This window comes from Anopheles funestus, chromosome 3RL (genome assembly GCF_943734845.2).
Source record: "Anopheles funestus chromosome 3RL, idAnoFuneDA-416_04, whole genome shotgun sequence".
NCBI lineage: Eukaryota > Metazoa > Arthropoda > Insecta > Diptera > Culicidae > Anopheles > Anopheles funestus.
This window is the reverse complement of record NC_064599.1, coordinates 18,992,293-19,012,958: the sequence shown is the minus strand read 5'-3', so window position 1 is coordinate 19,012,958 and position 20,666 is coordinate 18,992,293. Positions and strand designations below refer to the sequence as shown.

At 40.7% G+C, this 20,666-nt stretch overlaps 1 protein-coding gene across 5 annotated transcripts in view; it reads left to right on the top strand.

Moving 5' to 3' along the window:
- LOC125768600 (Krueppel-like factor luna) overlaps positions 1 to 20,666 on the top strand; it is a 271,043-nt gene that overhangs the window by 3,467 nt on the left and 246,910 nt on the right. Inside the window, exons 1-2 of one of the 5 annotated variants that reach the window (XM_049436510.1) lie at positions 926 to 1,033; positions 1,959 to 3,745. In XM_049436510.1, the coding sequence (XP_049292467.1) occupies positions 3,644 to 3,745 (102 nt within the window). In that variant the 5' untranslated portion in view covers positions 926 to 1,033; positions 1,959 to 3,643. The other 4 variants (XM_049436507.1, XM_049436506.1, XM_049436511.1 and 1 more) reach the window with 4 other exon arrangements.

Here is a 20,666-nt window from a genome sequence, read left to right as displayed (position 1 = left end):
AACTTGTACAATTGACAGCAAGTCGCTGATCGCGACTGCTTGAGAAACACTGAGTTAAAGGGTCTGTTTTGTTTTCTCTTTCAATTCTCTTTCTTACGGATGGTCTCACTTTACCGCACTGCGTAGATAAGGAGAGATATTCGATCGCACGCACACAAGAAACACAACGTGTATGTTTATGGACCTGTTCGATCGTACGCACTGCATGCCGTTGAATTGAACTATGTTTGAAAGAAGTAAAAAAAGCCACCCGAGAGAGGTGAGAAATAATAACAAAGAGTAATGTGAGGATTAAGCGCAAAGTTACCTTCGACACGAAATTAGATTTGAACGCGATCGTAAAATATAATGTAACTATGTTGCTCATTCTAATAATACAATTTATTTTGGAGAATTTGTAAAAATTCAATCAACGATTTATAGTGTAACTTATAAAAAAACTTATAAAAAATAAATTTTTAAAGTAGGTGTATATGATATTTACATTTCAAAACAACATTTTAATCAAGCATTTGAGATGCGGAATTGAAAAAAAAACAAGTCTTACAAGTTTTACATTTCCTGATGATCATAATTCAACTTAATCGCGTTTTAAAAATAATTTATAAAAATATAATATTGTTTGGCAAAAAAAATTGAAGCAATTTTATCTGTCGTGTAAAAACATTTGAAAAGTGAATTTTTACTCGTAATTTGATATTTTGACACAAGTAAGAAAATAGTTGTCACGCAACGAATTTGCTCACCCTTCAAAGAGTTAAAAACTTTTCAAACAACCCACACAACTGTGCAAGCCTCTTGCATCGGCGCTCACTGTCTCTCTCTTCAGTAAGGCACAAACACAGACACGCTGTGTTTGTGGCTTGACCGGTCCAAACAAAAACCCAAGCCTAGGGGGACCCTCAGCGTCGGCGTGATGTCAGCGGTGACTTTAGTTTTTTTTAGAAGCCGGTGCGAGTCAGCACGAATGCAAACGTGCGTCCGCGACCCTATCGCTTTCTGGCTGGTTCCTAAAGAACAACAACGGCCTAACGTAAGCTCGTCCTCGTCGTTTCCGGCGCATTGTGGTCACTTGTGAATAACGCGTACGTGTGTGTCGTTTATGTTTTTTTTTTTAATTGTGAATCGTGTACTAAATCTGCTAAGAATATAGCCCCCCATTCCGAAAAATTTGGATCAAAAGCGTGCCCGTGAAGAAGGGTCAAGATCACTTTCTCTTTCACCGGTCAGTAATGGCGCGAGTCGCTCTTAATCTAGCCATAAGTGTGTCTGTGTGGGTGCGTGGATGCGTGGATGCTGTGAGTCGGCATGGTAGCGGCTTGTGATGGAGCTGCTTGGTGATTGTTAACCCCATGGTCCTAACGCAACACACAAACCATTTGGTGCGTTGGTGGTGTGTGCATTCAGATAAATAATCATTTCCGCCATTGGGACGCGCGTAGTCTTTTTTTTCTTCTTCTGTGTGTGATAGAAGCAAATCGTGAAACATGGTGACTGTAATGCTGGTGGGGCACATTTTTGATCTTCCTTTCTCTTTCCCCGCCCCACCTCAGACCGGATTCCAGAAATAGAAATAGAACTGGGAATTCTTTCTGCGCGCACTGGAATTATTGAATGTTTCATTCTGCAGCCGCACACGCACAACGGGGGCCAATCGGGCGAAGAAAGACAACCATTTGTTTTTTTTTCTTTATTTTCTCCCGATTGTTTGACTAGTTCGCATTTTTTGTTGTTGTATTGTGTGTGCGTCCATTGTTGAATAAACCTAGTGGCAGTTGTAGTACCTAAGTGGAGGGATTCGAACCTGTCAAACAGCTAAGAAGAGAGTCTTGTCAGCTGTGGATTGTGGATGTTGTGTCGATCAAGTGATTTAAGTGGGCTGCTCTTGTGTCACTACACGATACGTTTGCCAGGAATATAGCGTTCTAATTATTTATTCTTTTCCCATCTACTTTTAGATCGCAGAATTGGATATTGGAAGATTCCACGCGTTGGCAGTGATGCAAGCAACAAACCGTGGGTAAAAAAAAATTATTCTGTGGAGAAAGTTTAAAACCCCAAACAAGCACTCTATCAACTGTTGTTTTGTTGTGCAAGCAGAGCAAAAAAAAACCCCGGTAACGAGTGAAAAAGTCAACCAATGTGAAAAAGTTTGATAAATTACACACGTCTGTAAGAGTCCGAAGGATGCTCACCAATAACGGTTTTTGGGGTTGAGATTTCATCGTGAAAAATTGAACATATAAGTGAGAAAAATTTACAAAAAGTGCAGAGAAGAAAAAAAACAGAAGAATACACTAATTGTTGGTGAATTCTAGTGGCAGTAACTACTGGTAACAATCGAAATTACGATTTTTTCCGCGCCATTCCCCATAAAAAAGGTCTCGTAGAATTAGTATGGCCTAGAAGTGAGTGAATTTTCTAACATAAAGTTCCATTCTCGAACGTAAAATGGTTCGAAAAGGAAAGAAACATGTGTATTGGAAAGAATTGATTGTGCTACAAATATAGCTGGTGGTAACCGATCGTATTAATAAAATAAAAAAAAAAGTTCCAAAAGATCACTTTCCAATTGCCGCTCAAGTGTTTTGCATGTGCACGGTTGTATGTGTGATTCGAATCAAGTGTGAATTTGTGCCATATAAAGCGTTTGGAGTTTAGAAAAAAAGTTACAAAACAAGAAAATTTAACCTATGGGAAAGTGTTAGAAGAAAACCCGTCCCCCTTCCACGAAGAAGTTTTGCTCAAGTGATAGCAAAAAAGCAAAGAAAAAAAAACGAGTGAGAAGTGCGAAAAAGTTTTTCCACGGTGTGTGAAAATCAAGCAGCATACGATTTCCTTTTGCAGCACAACCCGCGCGTGTGTTTTGTGTTGTGGATGATTTCTTCTTCTGCTGCTGCTGCTCCTTCTTCTGATTTTCTTGTCCCGATGTGTGAAGTTAATCCAACAATGGTCTCCCCGCAACGGGCACATATGTAAACAAAAGCGCCAAATTGAGCAGTCACGAAACGGAAAAACGAGTTCCCGCGCGCGGCTGCAACTGGTGGAAAACGCAAAAGGAAGAAAATAAAAAAAAACCGAAAAGAGAAAAGCTAGAACGTGCAGCAAGTGTAAATCAACAAATCGCAGCAACAACAACAACAAAAAGTGATTGCATACGATCGTTATTAATACATCTCGATGATTGTTCGAGTTTTGTAATGCATCCATCGCTGCAGGGAAGCAAAGTTTTAGTGAACGGTGCGAGCCACTAAATACGTCACGTGAAGTTAAATTATTTTGCGGCTGTTTCGGGTGCGTTCGTTTTTTTTTTATTTTGGTCGTGTCCGTGCGTGTGTCAGTGAGCAATACAGCAAAAGGAGCCCAACCTGGAGCCATTTGTTTTCGTTGTTATTTTTGTTTGTTGTGTATAAAAAAGGCAGTGTTTGTAGGAGCGCAAATAGTTGTTGAAGAGAATCCAGAAGTATTATTTGGCCTTGATTGCCTCTACCCAAGTGTGCAAAAGGTGGTGCAGATGCTGAATGCACGCACGCGAATGTGTCTCTAGTGTGCGAAAAGCTTGTTGCTACACTTGATTTGTGTTGTGTGCGAGTGCGTTACCAAAGGATCAAGTTACCACCTCTCCCCTACAGAACGCCCAACGATGGATATACTGCCGAGTGGAAGCATTTTCCGGGAACTTCAAATCATCCATGAAACAGGATGCTTTTCGTCCGAGTCCTCCTTCGAGGATCAATGGCAACAGGTATGTGTATTTTGTTTTTCTTGGAGAATTGATGTGACACCATTAAATTCTCAATGACCTGATAAGAATTTGTAAAAAAATTGTGGTTCATTTCCTTTCGTGAAGAAGTTTTCTTTTTTTCGTGGATGAGTGCATTAAATGATGGTTTGTTAAAGGCTTATCAGTAGCAACAACAGAACTAATCATTCTGCAGTGTATAATGTCACCTTATCAGTGATTGTAGCATTACTGAGTCAACTTCAATGGAAAAATGTCATTACGAACGCGAACGCGGCATTTTGACGTTTTACCGGTGGAGGGGGAAGAATAATATATTTTCGATTATATTCACCCCTCTGCTAGTATGATGTCACGGGTACTATAAAAAATCTGACGATAGCTTAACAAAATGTTGCATCAAACACGTTCAAGGTTTCGGTTGAAAATCGTGAGAAAATGAATGGCAGTTCATCATAATTTCACGTGAAGAATTCGACACTCGACGAGTTCGAGTAGCGTCCGGACTTTGATTCTCCAGATTCTTTACCATCCACCGATGAATAACGAAAGGTCAAATATTGTTTATGATCGCTTTCGGGCCTGCGTTTTCCTCACTCCCCTCTTCATTGGTGCGTTTTTGAGAAAATGGAAGACATTTTCCAGAAGGTGCGGTGCGCAAGATGTTTGTCTGCTTAATGCCTTGGGAACGATCCCCGAATCGTTTGCTTCGAGTGGACGGAAGTGTTAGCAATAGGATTTTCAATATTTCAGCAATAGGATAGGAAATCGCAACCGGAAATCCAACGGAGCAGATTTACTCATCATCCCGGTTTACGGTGAATGGCGTTTCTATCCATGTGGCGGTTCCTGGGAAATGGAAGTGTTGTAAGCTTGTATGATCTCACAACACGAAAACAAAACGAGAACAGTTCGCTTCGGGGATGGATGGTGTTACACCGGACGGGTTTGTTTGAAATTGTGCCAAATATTGGCCTACATTTGGATATTTTTAAATATCAAATAAATTGAAAAGGTTACTCATAGCAATAGCATTTGCATGGATGTGTAATCTTCTATTATTCGTCAGTCAAAACGTAACCATATGTAAATAACTATTTAATGACGGGTAAATAAATGTATTAATTTATTCTTAATTCAACGTCCTACTAGCTCGTCTAAAAAATAAAATGGCTTTTTAGACCAAAAGACGTCCATCTAAACTAATTAAATTTCCTTTTCATTTCTCAGTATTTGAAGGTTAGGGTTTTAGATTCGTACAATTTTGATAATGAGCTCAGCAAGGCTTAAATTTTGAGTTACGGGGAAAAGGGTTAAGGTCTATAAATCACAGGTGGATGAATAATTGTATTAATAAAAAAAATGACTCAAGGTTCGATCAGTTCATATTGGATTCGATTCCACAACCTTCGGGTGTATAAAGGCGAGTGCCAAGATTCAATTCCATAAGGTCGATTATTATTTTGACAGATAAAAAATATACTTATATCCACTATAAATAATACGATAACATTGTTTAAGCCAAAAGGATACTTAAAAAAATCGATTGAAAACGGTAATTTTTAGTAATAAATTTTAAAGGAAAAATAACAAACATTTTCAATAGTTTGGTGTTTCAAAGTTGATAGCTATTTTCTTTACAAAGTTGTTTGGCATCAATCGCATAACATTACCATCACGCATAACTAATGGGTAGTAAAAGCAGGTCGTTAAGTGTAAAAATTTCCCCAAAAACATTTGCAAAATAAAACTTTCACAATTTAAGTGATCCCTTCAGCAGCAACCATACCCCAACAAAAAAAGCGAAGGCAATAAAAGGTCTCTTTAAGGGTGGCTCTTGTTTCGTCAATAATCATACATCTTGTTCCATGCTGTACAAGACCGAAGCCGAACCATTCTTTAAACGATCAGCCAGTGTAACGCGGTAACGCTGGCAGGAACCACCGGCAGCGCTTCCGGTAACGTTATAGAAATATTTCCTTTTTTCCCGATACCCTATTGCAAGAACATTCTTACACCATGCTGTGCTAATGACGTGTAGGTAAATGTACCTGTCCGTACCGCATTAGTGCCTGGTTGTCTGGCCTGCTCGGCGGGGTAGGGTGGTAAAGAGTCTGGCCCCTGATGTGCCGTATGTATTATATTCTTGGGGATTTTTTTCGCTTTCCTCTTTTTTTTCGGACATTAGCTATCCCAACTCAACCGTGGATGCGTTTGTGTGGAGAAGAGCAAAAAAAAAAAACAATCTGAAAAGATGTCTAGAAGATGGGAAAATCTTTCTTACCTACATTTTCCATTTCCCCATTGGGAAAATATTTGGTACTATGCCCAAGCAAAAGAGCTAGCGAGAGGAAGGAAAGGAAAAAAGAAAGTAAATTCACAGAATCAGTGAACTAAAGCAAAAGCATTCATGGAGGGGTTATCGAGGAGGAAAAATGGAAGCACCGAAGGAAACGGATCCTTAGCGTGGAAGGTCGGCCGAAGCGCGATGGTTCCGGAAAAGCGCGTTACGCCATCTTCACGGTTTCGCACTTTTTTCGCCGCTAGCAACAGAAATGCTTTCTACCCCTCGGCCCTCCCTCTCACCCTCCCCCCACCACAACAAATGATTTCCCTTTTAGCGCTTATCCTTCCTTTGGTGGTCCAACGTCTCTAAAGTCGACCGGAAGTCGATCAGAAAGTAAACCAGCAGCATCGTTTTCCATCATCAGCCAGCAAATATCATCATCATCATCATCATCATCGTCAGCGACAACACGGGTATGGTCATAAAAGGATGGTAGGAAAATCTTGTTTTTGCGAAAATCCCTATCGCACCCCCTCGACCCCACAGTGCAGACAAGGGGGCGGGGGGAAAATTGGAATGAATGTAACCATAGAAACGGCATCCTCCTGGCAGTGTTGGCCGAAACCATCGTCTTATGATCGTTCTTCCAACAAGCAACACTGTCTCTGTGTGTGTGTGTTTGCGCGTCTGTGGAGCTATATTACCGCGTTGAACTATCCATGTTTCCACTGCGGGTGGCTCTATTTTTCCAGCTGCTTTGCCTGCAGAAGGCGACGAGCTGGCTGCCAAAGCACACATAATAAGCGAACACACAGAAAAAAAAGCGAAGTAAAACTGTGGCTCCTTAAACAAGCTATAATTTTCTGTCCGGTCGCCGGCACCGCCTTGCTGTTTGGATGGGAACACGCAGAAAATGGTCCGCCAGCATACCCCAAAACCATCCAAAGACTTGTTATTTCCCCTTTTCCCTTTCACAACCCACAACCAGAAACAGCACGTGGAAAACCGGCGCAACCGTGGTGGAAAGAAAATGCGGATGTCGTTGCTTTTGGTCCTTTGCTTTTGTTTTGCCTTTAAAAGGAGCTGCTTCTTGTGCTCGTGTGCTTTACACACGGGCAATATACAAACACACGCATACACACAATAAAACGCGAAGGAAAGCCCGCGGGGAGGGAAGCTAATATCATTGCGAGGTAGTGCTGTTTCATTTTACCATTGGTTTAACGTGCTTTTTTCTCGCTTCCCTCTTTAACTACCATAACCCACCGAAAAGGGAAAAAAAGAATCGTTGGAAAAAGGTTACCAGAGGTCTACCATACAGGATTTTCTTCAAGTGAACCAGAAGGTTTTTCCCGTCCCGTCACAAACCCCCGCTTCCATCCCTTTCCACCCTTCAAGCCACACTTTAATGTTGATACGATCAAATCTAGCACGGATATATGCGTCGCATACAAACGAAATTTGCTCGAAACCTTCCCCCCCCCCACGACCCGTGCTTACCTTCCTCAGTTCCACCCTTTTTTTCCATCCTGGACGTGGAAAACGCGAGGGTGCGAAAAAAAATATCGCGAGACGTTTTCCCGCAGCCAGTGTGTGTGTATGTGTGTGTGTGCAAAAGTGAATGCGCGCTTTTCCAAGACCCCTTGCCCCACACACCCTACTACCCCTTGTCCGATCCATCCAAACTAAACATCCTGTTTTTCCGTCGCTCGTTAAGGGTTTTCCCGCGCGCTGCGTTCGCTTTCCTTGGCGTTTCCCTTAACTGAGGTAATATTTTCTGCCTCGTTCCTCGGTTGTAGCTGTTTTTTCCTTCTTCAACCAAACGCTCCAGGAAAAGGCACAAACCTTCGCCCTCCGTCCCCCTTGTCCCATCAGTTCGCGATTCACTGCAGTCTATTTTTAAGAAAATATTTTATTACCGTAATATTTTTGTAGGGTCTCTCTTTTGCTGTTTACTTTGTGCGTGTCTCTCTTCCTTCCTTTCCTTTCGAATACACTCTTTCCCTTCACTACACCACAATTGGTTATGGTTCATCGAGTCACTGTGTGGCACATTGTGGCACAAAACCGTGAAATAAAGCGCGCGAGCGCGCGCCTGGCAAGAAAAATTTCCCGCCAACCGTCCCAGCACCGGGACGCAGACAAGCTAATACACATTCTTACATTCCGGCACAACCTTGGTAACGATTTACACCGGTTTGAGCAGCTTGAGAAGGTTTTTTTTGTTATCATATTCTCATTTCATGCTGTTGCCGCATACATCCGCATCGAGCCCAATCTTTGCCGTAGATCAGGGATCGCAAAGGAAAAGTTCTAGACGGGTGGAAAATCCCCCCAAAAAACCGGGCCGGGGAAAAGTAAATGTCACCTACCGTTGATGCGTATCCGTGCAAGTTTGCTGTGGATGCTGGACAACGTAAAGAAAGGTAGGTCGAGGTGGGGGTAGGCTGTTGCCATGTGGATTGAATCAAAACCCTGTTTTTTTTGGGGCTGGCTATGATCCTGATCCTACGGTCACTTCATTGCGTTGTCGTCAAAGTAAATCGTCCACCGGTCCAGGGAAAAACGGTCGTCCCGTCGTTTCGGTGGCAACGTGTTTTCGCTTCCTGGTAAGTGTCCAGCCGCGGGAATGTATTTCTCTCGTTCGAAATGGTTTATTTTTCCTTTGCTTTATTTGTTTTTGGTTTCTTTTTTTACCGATTCGTTTGTTACCGTTAGTATCCGTACAAGTGGATTTTATGGATGGAAAATTGGTTTTGCATCGAAAATAACATCCTCGCCTTTTTCCTTGACTCCACCGCAGCATAGGGGGGCTGAACAATAATAATAACAAAAAAAAACCTTCCCTTGTTTTGGGTTGGTTTTCATCATTGTAATATGGATTACGGATCTGTTGGAAAAGGCTCGCCGAAACAAAAAAAAAAACACTACACCACCATTATTGAATATTGGATACGGGGGTTTTTCCTCCAGCAAAGAGGAACGTAAACAATGGTTCGATTAGAGTACATAAATTTAGGCGCTTGTGATTATCATAATTTTTCATTACGCAATCTGGTCTCGCTTTTTCATTCCTTGCGCTTTGTGTGCCTGTGTTTGTTCCACAAACCCCCAATATGGTTTGTGAAAATGTTGTGCGTTTTCTTTACCATCATTACGTGACCCTAGGTAGCAGAAGCACACTATTGGTTTTGTGATTGAATTTTCATCCGTGGCTCCATGGTAGACCAAGTTGTATTGGGTCAAAATTTTAAATCGAGCACAAAAAAAAACGAACGAAACCTTCCAGCTGGTGTGAATGTAGAACACAACTGAACAAAGCGCTTAATTTTCTTCCGGAGATCAGTTTTGATGTTTAAGTAAAAAGGTGGAAAGGAAGGCAAAGGAAGTGATTGTTAGGGGGGTTGAGAGGGAAATTTTTCCACAAAATATTATTGGTTGATAAGTTCGGTCGTATCTTTTGGTTGCGTTTTCCTTTTTTCAATTAAGCAAAGAAACCAACCATGATCGGGACTATTCCCATGACCAAACGTGCCAAAAATGAAACCGAAATGCTGCGGTTGATTTACACGCGTTTTTCTTTTAGCGCGAGGGGGAAAGATTTGCAAGTCTGGTAGTTGATAAGAACAACCGTGGTTGCCGCTTTATTACGTTTCTTCACGTTTTGCAGAAAAAGTTTTTTGCAAGAAGTTAGTTTTACATTGTTTTTTTTTGGTCTTTCTCGCTTTTTCGCGTTGTAAGAAATGGGAGGAAAATTTTGAATCGCTAAAAAAAGAATTGAATTCGAGAATAAGGCAAAATCTGTTTCCTGTTCCGGTCAACCACACCGTGTCTGGTATGGGTGAAAATGGGAGAAAATAAAATTGTACTAAAAAAAACCATGGAATTCATCCCATTTTTCGAACATTTGAAAATAAGACTGGCAGCACAAATTTCTGGTTGCACAGCGCGAAGGAAATGTTTTTCACCATAAGCTCACGTTTTCCACCCTTTTTTTTGCTCTCCTTTTTTTTACTTCACACCTTTAACCGGTTCCGAATGCTGCAATGCTCACAAACGTGAGGCAATTCTGGCGGGATGAATGGGAAATTCAATTAAAGTTTTCCACCCGCCAAACTCGCTAACGAAGCGCGTCAGTTTTGCAGTGGAAATATGGGTGGATAGACTGGAGAGAGAGAGAGGGAAAGAGAGAGAGAGAGAGAGAGAGAGAGAAAGACAGGAGTGCATGGTATAACATTACTGCCCTTTTGTGGCATCTCCCAAAAGATTGGGAGCAATAATGGCTTCGGTCAAATTAGCGATAGCAATTCTTTCACACTCCCTTTTTTCGGTCCAGCGTGTCCAGCGTGTGGGAAAGGCAAATCATGCACAAAAGTAAAAACTCCGTAACCGATCGAACCACATTCCAAAACCATGACCATGTTATTCGGACCGATCAGCAAAGAAAAGTTTGACCGAGAAAATTTCACGGAAGGCTTTTCCAACTGGAACGCCGATAATGGAATTACTTTGTCATTTTTCACGTGCCAACTCCGTGTCCTCTCGGAGTGCGGGTATGAAATGGTTTGGTGTAACTTTTTTTATATGTATATTCGTTCCTGGTTTTTTGGTGCGTCTGTATGTGTGTCCATCCTTCCGAGGCTAATAATATTTCGCTTCGCACCCAAAACAGAAGGCTTCAGTCGGGGAGTTTGTGTGCAGGTTGGCTACACCATTGTGGATTATAATAAATTCAATTGTACCTTATCAGTGCGCTGGGTGGTTTTTTCTCCTCTCTTTTAATTCCTTTTCGGTAAGCGTTTTCCTTTTGCTCGAAAGGATTTCTTTTTCGTTTCTTACATTTTATGTGTGTGTGTATGAGCCCCATGAAATACCACACAGGACACGGCTGGATCCACCCATCACAGCTAATCAGAAGTTTATTCAACGAACAAAAGCGTGATGGAAAGTTTTCCACTGTTGTCTCGCTGGTCAAGATAAAAACTTTTGTTGGAGCGGGGAATTGAAAGGACTTTCGAATATAGAGTGGGAAAATGGTTTTCTTTTACTTTTTTAAATTCAAAATGTGGATTTTTTGTTGTGGGTGTGCGTGTGTGTTTTGCTGTACACGAGAAAATTTTTTTTTTATTTCAAAATTCTTTCATCAATGAGAGAAGAGGGTTTATGCTTGGTGATCATATTTTCATGCCAAACTTTGAGGAATGGTGACAGCAGGATTCCTCAAGAAGTCAGCGATGATTGTTATGCTTTGGTTTATTCAATGATCAGTATAGCACGTACTGATAGGTGACCGCACTTTTGAAATCGTTCAAAACTTTACCTAACTTGGGTCAAAGGTCAGCACTGATAATACGTATTAGGGAACAAGCTGTCTACCAGGATTTCTGAGAAATAATTCTTAACTCTAAAATACTTATCACCAGGATTGAAGTTGGGATTATATACAACCTTTATAATTTCAGCTCTCAAACGCTATTGAGGCATTAACTTTGTCCAGAACGAAGAGTTGTGAAGAGTTCCATGAAAGTTCCTGGCGAGTCAGACTTCGGTGGAGTGGTCATGTCATGCGAATGTCACCGGACAACCTAGCCCAAGTACAGAGATGGTGTGATAGTCTCAAACTGAAATATAGTGATGGCGTTGATATGTCCCCCATAAAGGTCGGAATAATAGAATAGATGATGGAGACTTTCGACTATGAGCGGTTTTGAGAACTCCTATCCTATGAAATCCTGAGACTCATCAAGACAAAAACTGATTGAAAATGGTTTTGAGTTTTACAACGTTTTTTTTTCGTAAGGGTGTCCGTAGTTCTGAGTTCTAATAAGTTATCTTATTTATTAAACATATCTTAAATCCTATATGAAAAGTAGAAGGTTTGGTTAATTCATATCCAAACGGGAAAACAGTTTTGCCTTTGACGGCCTCGTACACGGCACAGCACATTAATTTGTCGGTGTGGGAAAAGCTGTGCGGGTCAATCTAGATACTCTAAATGGATAAATTATGCATCATTTAGCACCCGAAAGTTTGGAGATCCCCGGGAGTAGCATTTTATTGTGCATATTTAAACTCACCTTTTGGGGTAAGATTTATTGGTGCTCGTTACGTAGCGGGAATGTGATTCGTTCTGTTTTTGCAGGAATGCGGGAACTCTGGTTCCAGCTCTATTAATTACTTCCAATGGTTGACCCACCAGTGCGATTCCTCTTGGGTGTTACGTTTGATTGAATTAATAGTTGTTAATTTTTTGTGTTGTGTGTCCCACCTTCCGTCCGTGTTTCAAGCTCATTCCCACAGGAAACGTTGAAGAGCTTGGTGGCCTTGTCCTTCAAGCGACACACGACACAACAGGTCCCGAATCCTGTGTAAGCCTGCGAGCGGACTTTGGAAGAAAGTGCCGCGGTTTAGGTCTGTGGTTGAGGTCTGTGGGCTTTGCGGTGAAGTTGCCTATTTCCGGACAATTCGTTCGAGCAACGGTGATGGTTGCGTGCCAAGCTAGTTTGCGGTCTCGATGCTAAATCATGCTTCCGAAAAGCCCTGCTCCCATGTTTGGGACAGTTGTGGACCCCTTCCGTTACCAATTCTAGACGAGTGAAGATGAATGCTAATTTCCTTATTTTCTACCACAAAACACACACACAAACACAGAACAGAGGACAGAGGAACCACATACACACAAATGCAAATAAACGATTGCAAATAAACGGATCAAACAGATCGAGGAAGCAAATCCTTTCCTAAGCTCATTTCGTAGGTATTCCGTTCGCTCTGGAGGGGTTCTCTCAGAGGCCTTCTCCATATAAGCGGCTGTGTGGTGGCAATCAATAAAACTACAACTTCCTTTTGGGTCGAACTTTCCTTTCGAACGAGGACGACATGCGATTACAAAACCGGAGAAGATATCAGCCGAAATGTAAAACTTCTTCCGCTTTCCGGATGTCAACGATGAGTGACGGTGGCAAGAAGTTAGGCAATCGGCAAGACGTGCGTGCTCTCTCTACTTACCACCCCACACAAATCCTACCAGTTAGTTCCCAGTTCAGTTTGGCCATTTTCTTGAAGACTTTTAATCATCATGCTCGTCATCGTACGACGTATACACATCGGCCTAGTTTTCCGCCCATCGGTGAAGGTTTTATTGGTGGAGGCTTTTTTTTTTCTTCGGGACCGCATCCTTAAACGAGGGATGTCTGGTTGTGAGGGTGACCCTTCCCTCAATCAGAAAAGGTTATGTAACATGAGCCCCACAGCAAAACAACTGCCATTATGGTGACAAATCGACTTTCCCTTGGTCTCCAAAACCATCCAAAAACTGGGTGGAAACGTCTCGCGTAGAGACGCGCGTAGACGTTGACAATCTTTCCTTGGAGACGTGCGTCGTACCGGGACCCGTCGTGTTTCGTCCCACCGGAGGAACTAGCTAGCGATTGTTGTCTGTTTTGTTTCCCGTGGGGACATTTCGGTTGTCTTGTCTTGACTGTTCTGGTTACATGGGTGGTGCCGAGGTTGATGTTGGGTGTTGGTATACTTAAGTGAACTTAAGAACTCTCGCAAAACGCTTCTCGTTCTATTTCCAGAACGCGGAGCAAGCTTTTGTGTCGAAGTTGCTAATGCTTCCGCTTCCATTCGGGTCATAATTATTCAGCGTAACGCGTTACCCTGGGATGGGATGTTGTAAGGGATGTGACGAGGGGCGAGGGGATGTTTTGTTTGGAACGAGACGGGAATAGCAATAGTATGAGCGATGAAGGGGACCAATAGACCAACCAGATAGGATGGAATACAACACGATTTGCCTCTTGTAATCAGGCGCTGGAATCGTCAAAGCGAGTTTGGCTTCTATTGGGATCATCATTAAATGAAATGGTGGAAGAAGGAAGGATGCGACCAATAATAGGTAGGAGTTTATACAAAGTGCAGGGTTTCTTAAGCTATATTTGAAACCTTCTAATTGTAGCCAGTTTTTTATTTTTTTTTTTAATTTACTCAAAGATTCAATGTATCGACGTAGTGTGCCACGAACAAAGCACTTAAATCATTTCTAAAATTGTTATACTTAAATTCCTGAGAGTTCGTTCTAGAGCACCAATATTAAATAACTTTAATGAATCAAAACCTTCAATTTTCAAAAGTATCAAAGTATCCAAAGAGATACGAAACTTAACTATAGATTTAAATGCGAGAAAAGTCACACGAAACAATCGTTGAAAGGCGACGCTGCATTGATTATATTTAGTTACTCTAAAAATATGAGGAACTTGGAGAAATTTGAAGCCTCTTATTCTTTAGATTTTTGGAACTCGAAAATTGTCATCTTAAGTTATAAGTATCACATCTTTATGCAAGTTCAGTAAAATCTGGTTTAACGAAAAGGCGTTAGGTTACAAGCAGGTACAAACTGAAGGTTGAAAATTGATTCAATTCCAAATTCAAAAGAGTAACTATAACATTTCTAAAACAATTTTAAAACATCGAAAGTGTAAAGCAGAGCTTAAATATATTTAAGAGATTCGAAGAGATTCGAAGGAGAGATGAAAATAGTAATCAAAAAATTAATTTAAGAAGAAAAAAAAACAATCCGTAGTAAAGTAAGAAAGTAACAATCTTTTAAACTGAAAACCCCTGTCGAGTGAAGAAAACACAAAAAACACAGAGAAAATAAAATCAATAAAAAATGAGTATTAAATACATCCAGACATGGTGCGCGCTCCGGAACGCATATTTACACATTTTTCACGTTCTTAACCACACTTTCTCTACGCTGTTGGCCACTTTCATCTTCGATTCATCTTCGTGTGCTGCTAAGTGCGTCATCTTTAGGCCACGCACACGTAAAATGATTGTGCTACGTGCTGCGTAGCTAAACCACGGTTTTTGGGATCCCATAACTAAAAGGATGTTTGGGAGAAAGAAGTAAGAACAAAAAACCTCCCAGAAATTCACACACGCGATGAAAAACTTGCCTGCCAGCAAATGGAGTAAAGCGAGAAAACAAATAAAAATGCGTGGACAGAGCCACATTCAATTGAGATGATTTATTACATTTAACGATCTTTCCTGCGTTACCCATCCCGGCTGGTACCATCCGCGGCTTCTTGTTTTTCGGGAAAAGGTAAGGATCAGGCAGCGTTTCAGCGCGACCTAGAGCTTCGTAGGGACCGAGCATGGAAGGTGAGAATAAGAAATGGGAGATCAGAAAAAAAATTGAGGACAAATTCACTCCACTTGTCACTCCACTGTCAAGAATTCCCTTTGATTCCGTGCTGTGTGAAGGTGTGTGAACGAAATGAAAGAAGGGGAACAAAAAAACCTCTCACGAGTGTCACTTACAGAGGCCACGCCGGTCTCTGTTGTCGTCCGTTTGTCATCAAAACATTGTATACGAACGTATCCTTTCGATAGATCAAACTTAAGGTTTATTTTTTGTCACTTCCACACTGTCCCGAATCAATCTTTCCCCGCACAAACACACCAACACTGGTTGACGCTAAGGTTATTTTTCCTTCCCTCTTCTGAGTGCAGAGTTGCTGCTGTTGGTTTTGGCGCATTTTCCGAATCCCTTTCATCAAGGGTTTCTTTTTTTTATTCAATTACGCACTCATAGTAACATCTTCGGGATTATATTTTGCGCCAAAATGGAAAATGTTTCCGTTCGCCATTTTTTGGTGGTGTTGTTTATTTGCTTAGCACTGGCCAATACTTCCGACACCAATTTTCTCATGTAAGAAAAAAAGGGTTTTTACCCCCAAAATATGTTAAATAAGAGATGAGCTTCGACAAACGGAAATGGCGCCCATTTTACTTTCCTTTTGGTTTAGGAGATCTTTTCCCTTTTCTCCTTTACTTTTACTTTGCTCCTTTACACTACTGTTATTACGTTGTAACAATGAAGCTGTTTCGGTTGTATGTATAAAATGAATAACACAAAAAACACAGGGTTTCTCAATGATTCCGGATGGTAATGGGATGGTAGAATTTAGTGTAATGGTAACCGGTCAAAAAAAAGGTGCTCCCTTCGCACAAAGTGGGGTTAAAATCGAACCAGTTTAGGGTGTGCAAGTTTTCATGTTTTTCTGTTATACCACCGCTAGTTGTTATGATGGTGTAACAGAAAGGATAATGCCAATAAATATGGGACATCTTTACCTTTTTTTTACAGTTACCTTACACCGAAGATGAAGGAAGTTGCACTTAATCATCAATGAATGTTTTACCTTTTTTTTCGTTGTGTTTTTGTTTTACTCCTTTCCGGGTTTTGCGTTAAATGAGGTGATTGAAACAGACGATAATGTGTTCATTGCGGAGTTGCGGAATGGTAAAATTTAATTTGAGTTAAAATGAGCTTTCGGGATTTTTGATTGCCACAATCGTAAAGTAAAGGAAAACCTTTTCTTAGCGTGCAGCATAATGTTTGGGGTTTGGAATTAAATAAAAATTTTGGAACATGTGTCAAGCGTTGGTTTACTATTTATTAATTCATAAATTTTAAAAAAAATAATGAACACAAATGTTTTATGTTGTATACTTTAAAACAAGTTTAAAAAGTTGCTGAAAAAGTGATAAAGTAATCGATATTTATCTGGAAACACCAAAACTTGCATTATGGTACGAATTTTCCACCAACATTTTCCAACCCACAAAGGAAACTGAATCCATCACACCAACAGGTATTGAAACGTTGTCTTTGTTTTGTTCCGTACTGTTCCTTACCTTTTGGACGCTTTGTTTGATTTTTCCCCAAACACTGAATGGTGAATTTTCCACTGTACAAGAAATTAAGAATAAAAAAAACACCCACACACAGGTTGCTCTTTAACCTTCCCCTTAACGGTTTTGTTGCTTCTGCTCCATTTTGTAAAGTGAAATAGTAAAGTTCAAACAGGGAAGCAAAAGGTGGCCTAAAAGGTCGCGTGCCAGGGTCTCTTACGGTGGTTTCAAATATCACTATCACTAGCCGCTTATGCCGCTTTTGTGGGGAATTTTCCTCGTACCAAACAAAAAAAAGGGGGTGAAATTAGTCTCTCGTGAGAGACCCTCGTAAAAGTTGAATCGCAGCCCACCCGGTGGGAGAATGGGAGGGGAAAATGTTGCTAAAGAAAAGCTGGGGCAGGAAAAAATACTCACAACTAGTGACTACTCCTGGCGCTTGTTAGTTGCGTTCCCGTTGAGGGTTCATTTATTGGCCACACATACACCGACAAAGGGGTTGATATTTTCTTTACCCGACAGCCCGACCAAGTGCTTGCGGAATCCTTGTGCACCCCTTTTTTTTCGAGTAAGCACCCAGACACATGATGCTTTTTTATGGGGGAGTTGGGGGTTTACTTTTGTCATGAGGACGCGTTTTGTTGTGATGTGGACGCGCAAAAAGTAGGAAGCAAAAAAAAAAAACATGGATCGGTATGAATTTTACGTACCGTTTCGGCAGTGTGTGCGGGTATGACTCCTGTTTTGTGGTTTTTATTCGCTATTCACAGGGAACGAATTTGCTAAAGGTTTGTCTATCAGATTGCGTTCTCCGTCGTTGTTGTTGGTGGGTTTCTTTTTTTTTTGGGGAGGTTGGGACAATTTTGTGGTACGCAAAACTGTGCCTGCATCGTAGCCGAAAAAGAAAGTAATTGCTAGTGCGCCCGTGGTTGTGCTCATAAAAAGATTCTTTCTTCCTTTTCGGGTGGAAAAGGATTCCGGAGAATCCGACGCGATTTACAGTACGTAACGTAAACGGTAGAGTATGGAATATGTCTGAAAAAGTAAGAATGTTTCATTTATTTAATATTTAATTATGAAAACTTCTATTTTATAAAGGGAATAAACATTTTATGACTTCACTTTTTCCATCAAAACAAATTAAACTTATTTTTTTTAATTTAGCTTTAAAATGCTCATGAAACATTTGAGACAACTGAAATTGCGTAGTGATCAATACACTACTACTGTACTATATTTCGTTACATCTTATTGGTGGTATAATTTCTATTTATGTACATATTTCGACAATTGTTTCTTACACTAACCACACATAAGAATGTATATCCAGTACGTTGCAATTACAAAAATACAAATATTAAAAATATAATAAATTTTATATCTCGACTTTGATTATTGGTTTGCAAAAAACTATTACACGTTTAAAAATATGGTGTTGTAATTACAGATTATTTCAAGCAAATAATAATTTTAAAAAACAATTAGCACTGATCTGAAAAATTGAAATAATATTAAGAATAATTCAACTTTAACTAATTTAATTTTTTTATTTTTTTTTTGTAATGTATTTTCTATGTGTTCGCAACGTATTAACATACAAATTTCGTTTTTTCATTTTTATTATTTTATATACAAAAACCGATGGCGGGATAGTTATACTACGCACTGTACAGACGAGACAAACAAACTAAAAAAAAACCCTGCGTTCTATTTTCCCCGTGCACACATATATGTCCTTGTTGCGTAGCGTCTGCCACAGCCAGCTACACAGTCAGAACCATTTTCCGGCCTTTGTTTAAGTTTAATTTTCCTGAAGCTCATGCTAAAAATGACAGCAGTTAGGAGCAAATCGCAATTCCCATGTCTTATAAAGGAACTTGTATGCATGTGTGTGTGTGCGCTACTAACATTTTCCGTTTCGTATAGGAAAAATGGTACATCTTCGCTCCGGCTCTGGTCTGGTGCAAAACAAAAAAAAACCAACCCCAGCGGTGGAAAACTCCAAACAATGGAATAGAATAACGGCGCGAAACAATCGTGCCAAAAAGAAGGGAAAAAACATCCTTCAAGAAAAGCGATCCTTGAATAAGGAAGGCGAAGCAAAATGAGAAAAGCAAACAGTAGAATGTTTTTGTTTTGGTTCTACCGTAACCCTTTCACCCACCGAGCCCCGTGTGTGTGTCTTTCAAAAAAATAAAAAAAAAGAAAAAAAAGGCCGGAACTAACAGTTCCAACCATTGTTACCGTTCCCACACGCATTCACGGTCCTGGCGGTTCGTGTTTGTTCTGGCAAACGGTATTATTGTTGTGCTTATAAGCTTTTTAGACGCGGCTACCCTTTTCTTGTGGTACGTTTTTAAAAGGTTAAGACATTCTTTCATTCAGGCACAAGTCGGTGGGGGAGACTTTTGTAAAGAAAGAATGGAAGAAGAAAAACAACATTTACGAAAGGTAAAGTAGGGATGAATTTTCTTCCTTCAATTTTTTTCCTTTCGAAGACGCTGCGGGTGGCGTTCGCGCATTAAAACTAGGGGGTGCGTTTACCCGTCCGGTTCACTGTCAGGAAAAAGCGGGCTTAAAATGCGACCCAACCTTGCCTTTGCCTGGTGGTGTTGAAGCGAAGAAAGGCCTAAAGGCCGGGTTAGAATGGAGAAAAGAAATCCCCCCAAAAAACAAATCTGACACTTGCCAAAGAACGAATCTTTTTTAATTCAAGCAAGGTAAGATTTTCTCAACCGGTGTGTTTGCCGGGAATGTAGTGTAACTACGGACCCTTCAACCTTCTGGTCTGGCAAATGCCTGCAGGATAATCGTTTTAATTAGTTTTTATAGGTGACCCTCGTGGTTAGAAATGGGTGTGGAAAACTGGAAACGCATTTACTCGAGTTTGTGTGTGTGTGTCGAAGGTAAAATGGCCACCGGTAAAGGTTAGCCATTGGCATTGAATGCAGCTTAAAAGGATGGCTCTTTAATTCAAAGGAAGATTTCCTGTTTCTTTTTTTTGTATTGTAAAACTTTCTAACAACAACATTCTTGATTCTACCCCAGATTCTCATTCAACATTCCAAATCCCCTCTTTATTTTCCCTCTCTCTGTTTGTCTGTGTACCATTTTTAAAGTCATTTCCATTGCGTGTGGCGCCGGTTTTATGTTACGAGACACCCCGGGTCCGCAATTTTCTAGCGCACTCGCTTGTCTATCTCTAACAAAGCTCTACCCTTCCGGTTTTTGATAGCAAATTTTCAAAACCCCTTTTTTTAGCTAAACGTTGGGTACATTTTGCGGTACCCATTAGAGGTTTTTCGGGGTGGTTTCGCTTACCGAGCGTCCACGCTCTGTCCGTGTGTGTGGGGATACGAAACACAGAAAGGAGTCGTGCAATTCGAATATGCGCCACTTGGTTAGGGGGTACCGTGAATAAAATTGTATCCGAAACCGGGGGATGTTGTGGAGCGAGACGATGAGACAAAAAAGGAAGCAGAAGGGCACAGACGGAAGATGGGAAGGTATGGTCAAATCGACCACGTCGCCACGTCATTCGAGGGTAGATCGATTGAAACCGAACACCAGTCGGTGCGCTCTCCGTCCAATGGCAGGCAACATCAGTGGAAGGAAATGTGAACCAAACCACCTTTTTATGTGGCTGCCTTTGAGAATTAAAACACGAATTAAACTTTTGCACCACTGCAATGAACTACGGCGGTTGTAGATGTATGTAGACAAGTCTTTTGAAAAAAAATGAAAAAGGGGGTTTTTTAGAAAAGAAAATCGATTAAATTCATTTATCTGTATTTCTACACGTATCTGTTATAAAAAAAAAATAAAATTAGGGTATAGAACCACGTTATTAAAAAAATCGAACATTTACGTAGACTTTTCTTGAAGTTTAGAATTTTTAGTTAGGAAAAGTTAAAAAAAATTAAAGTG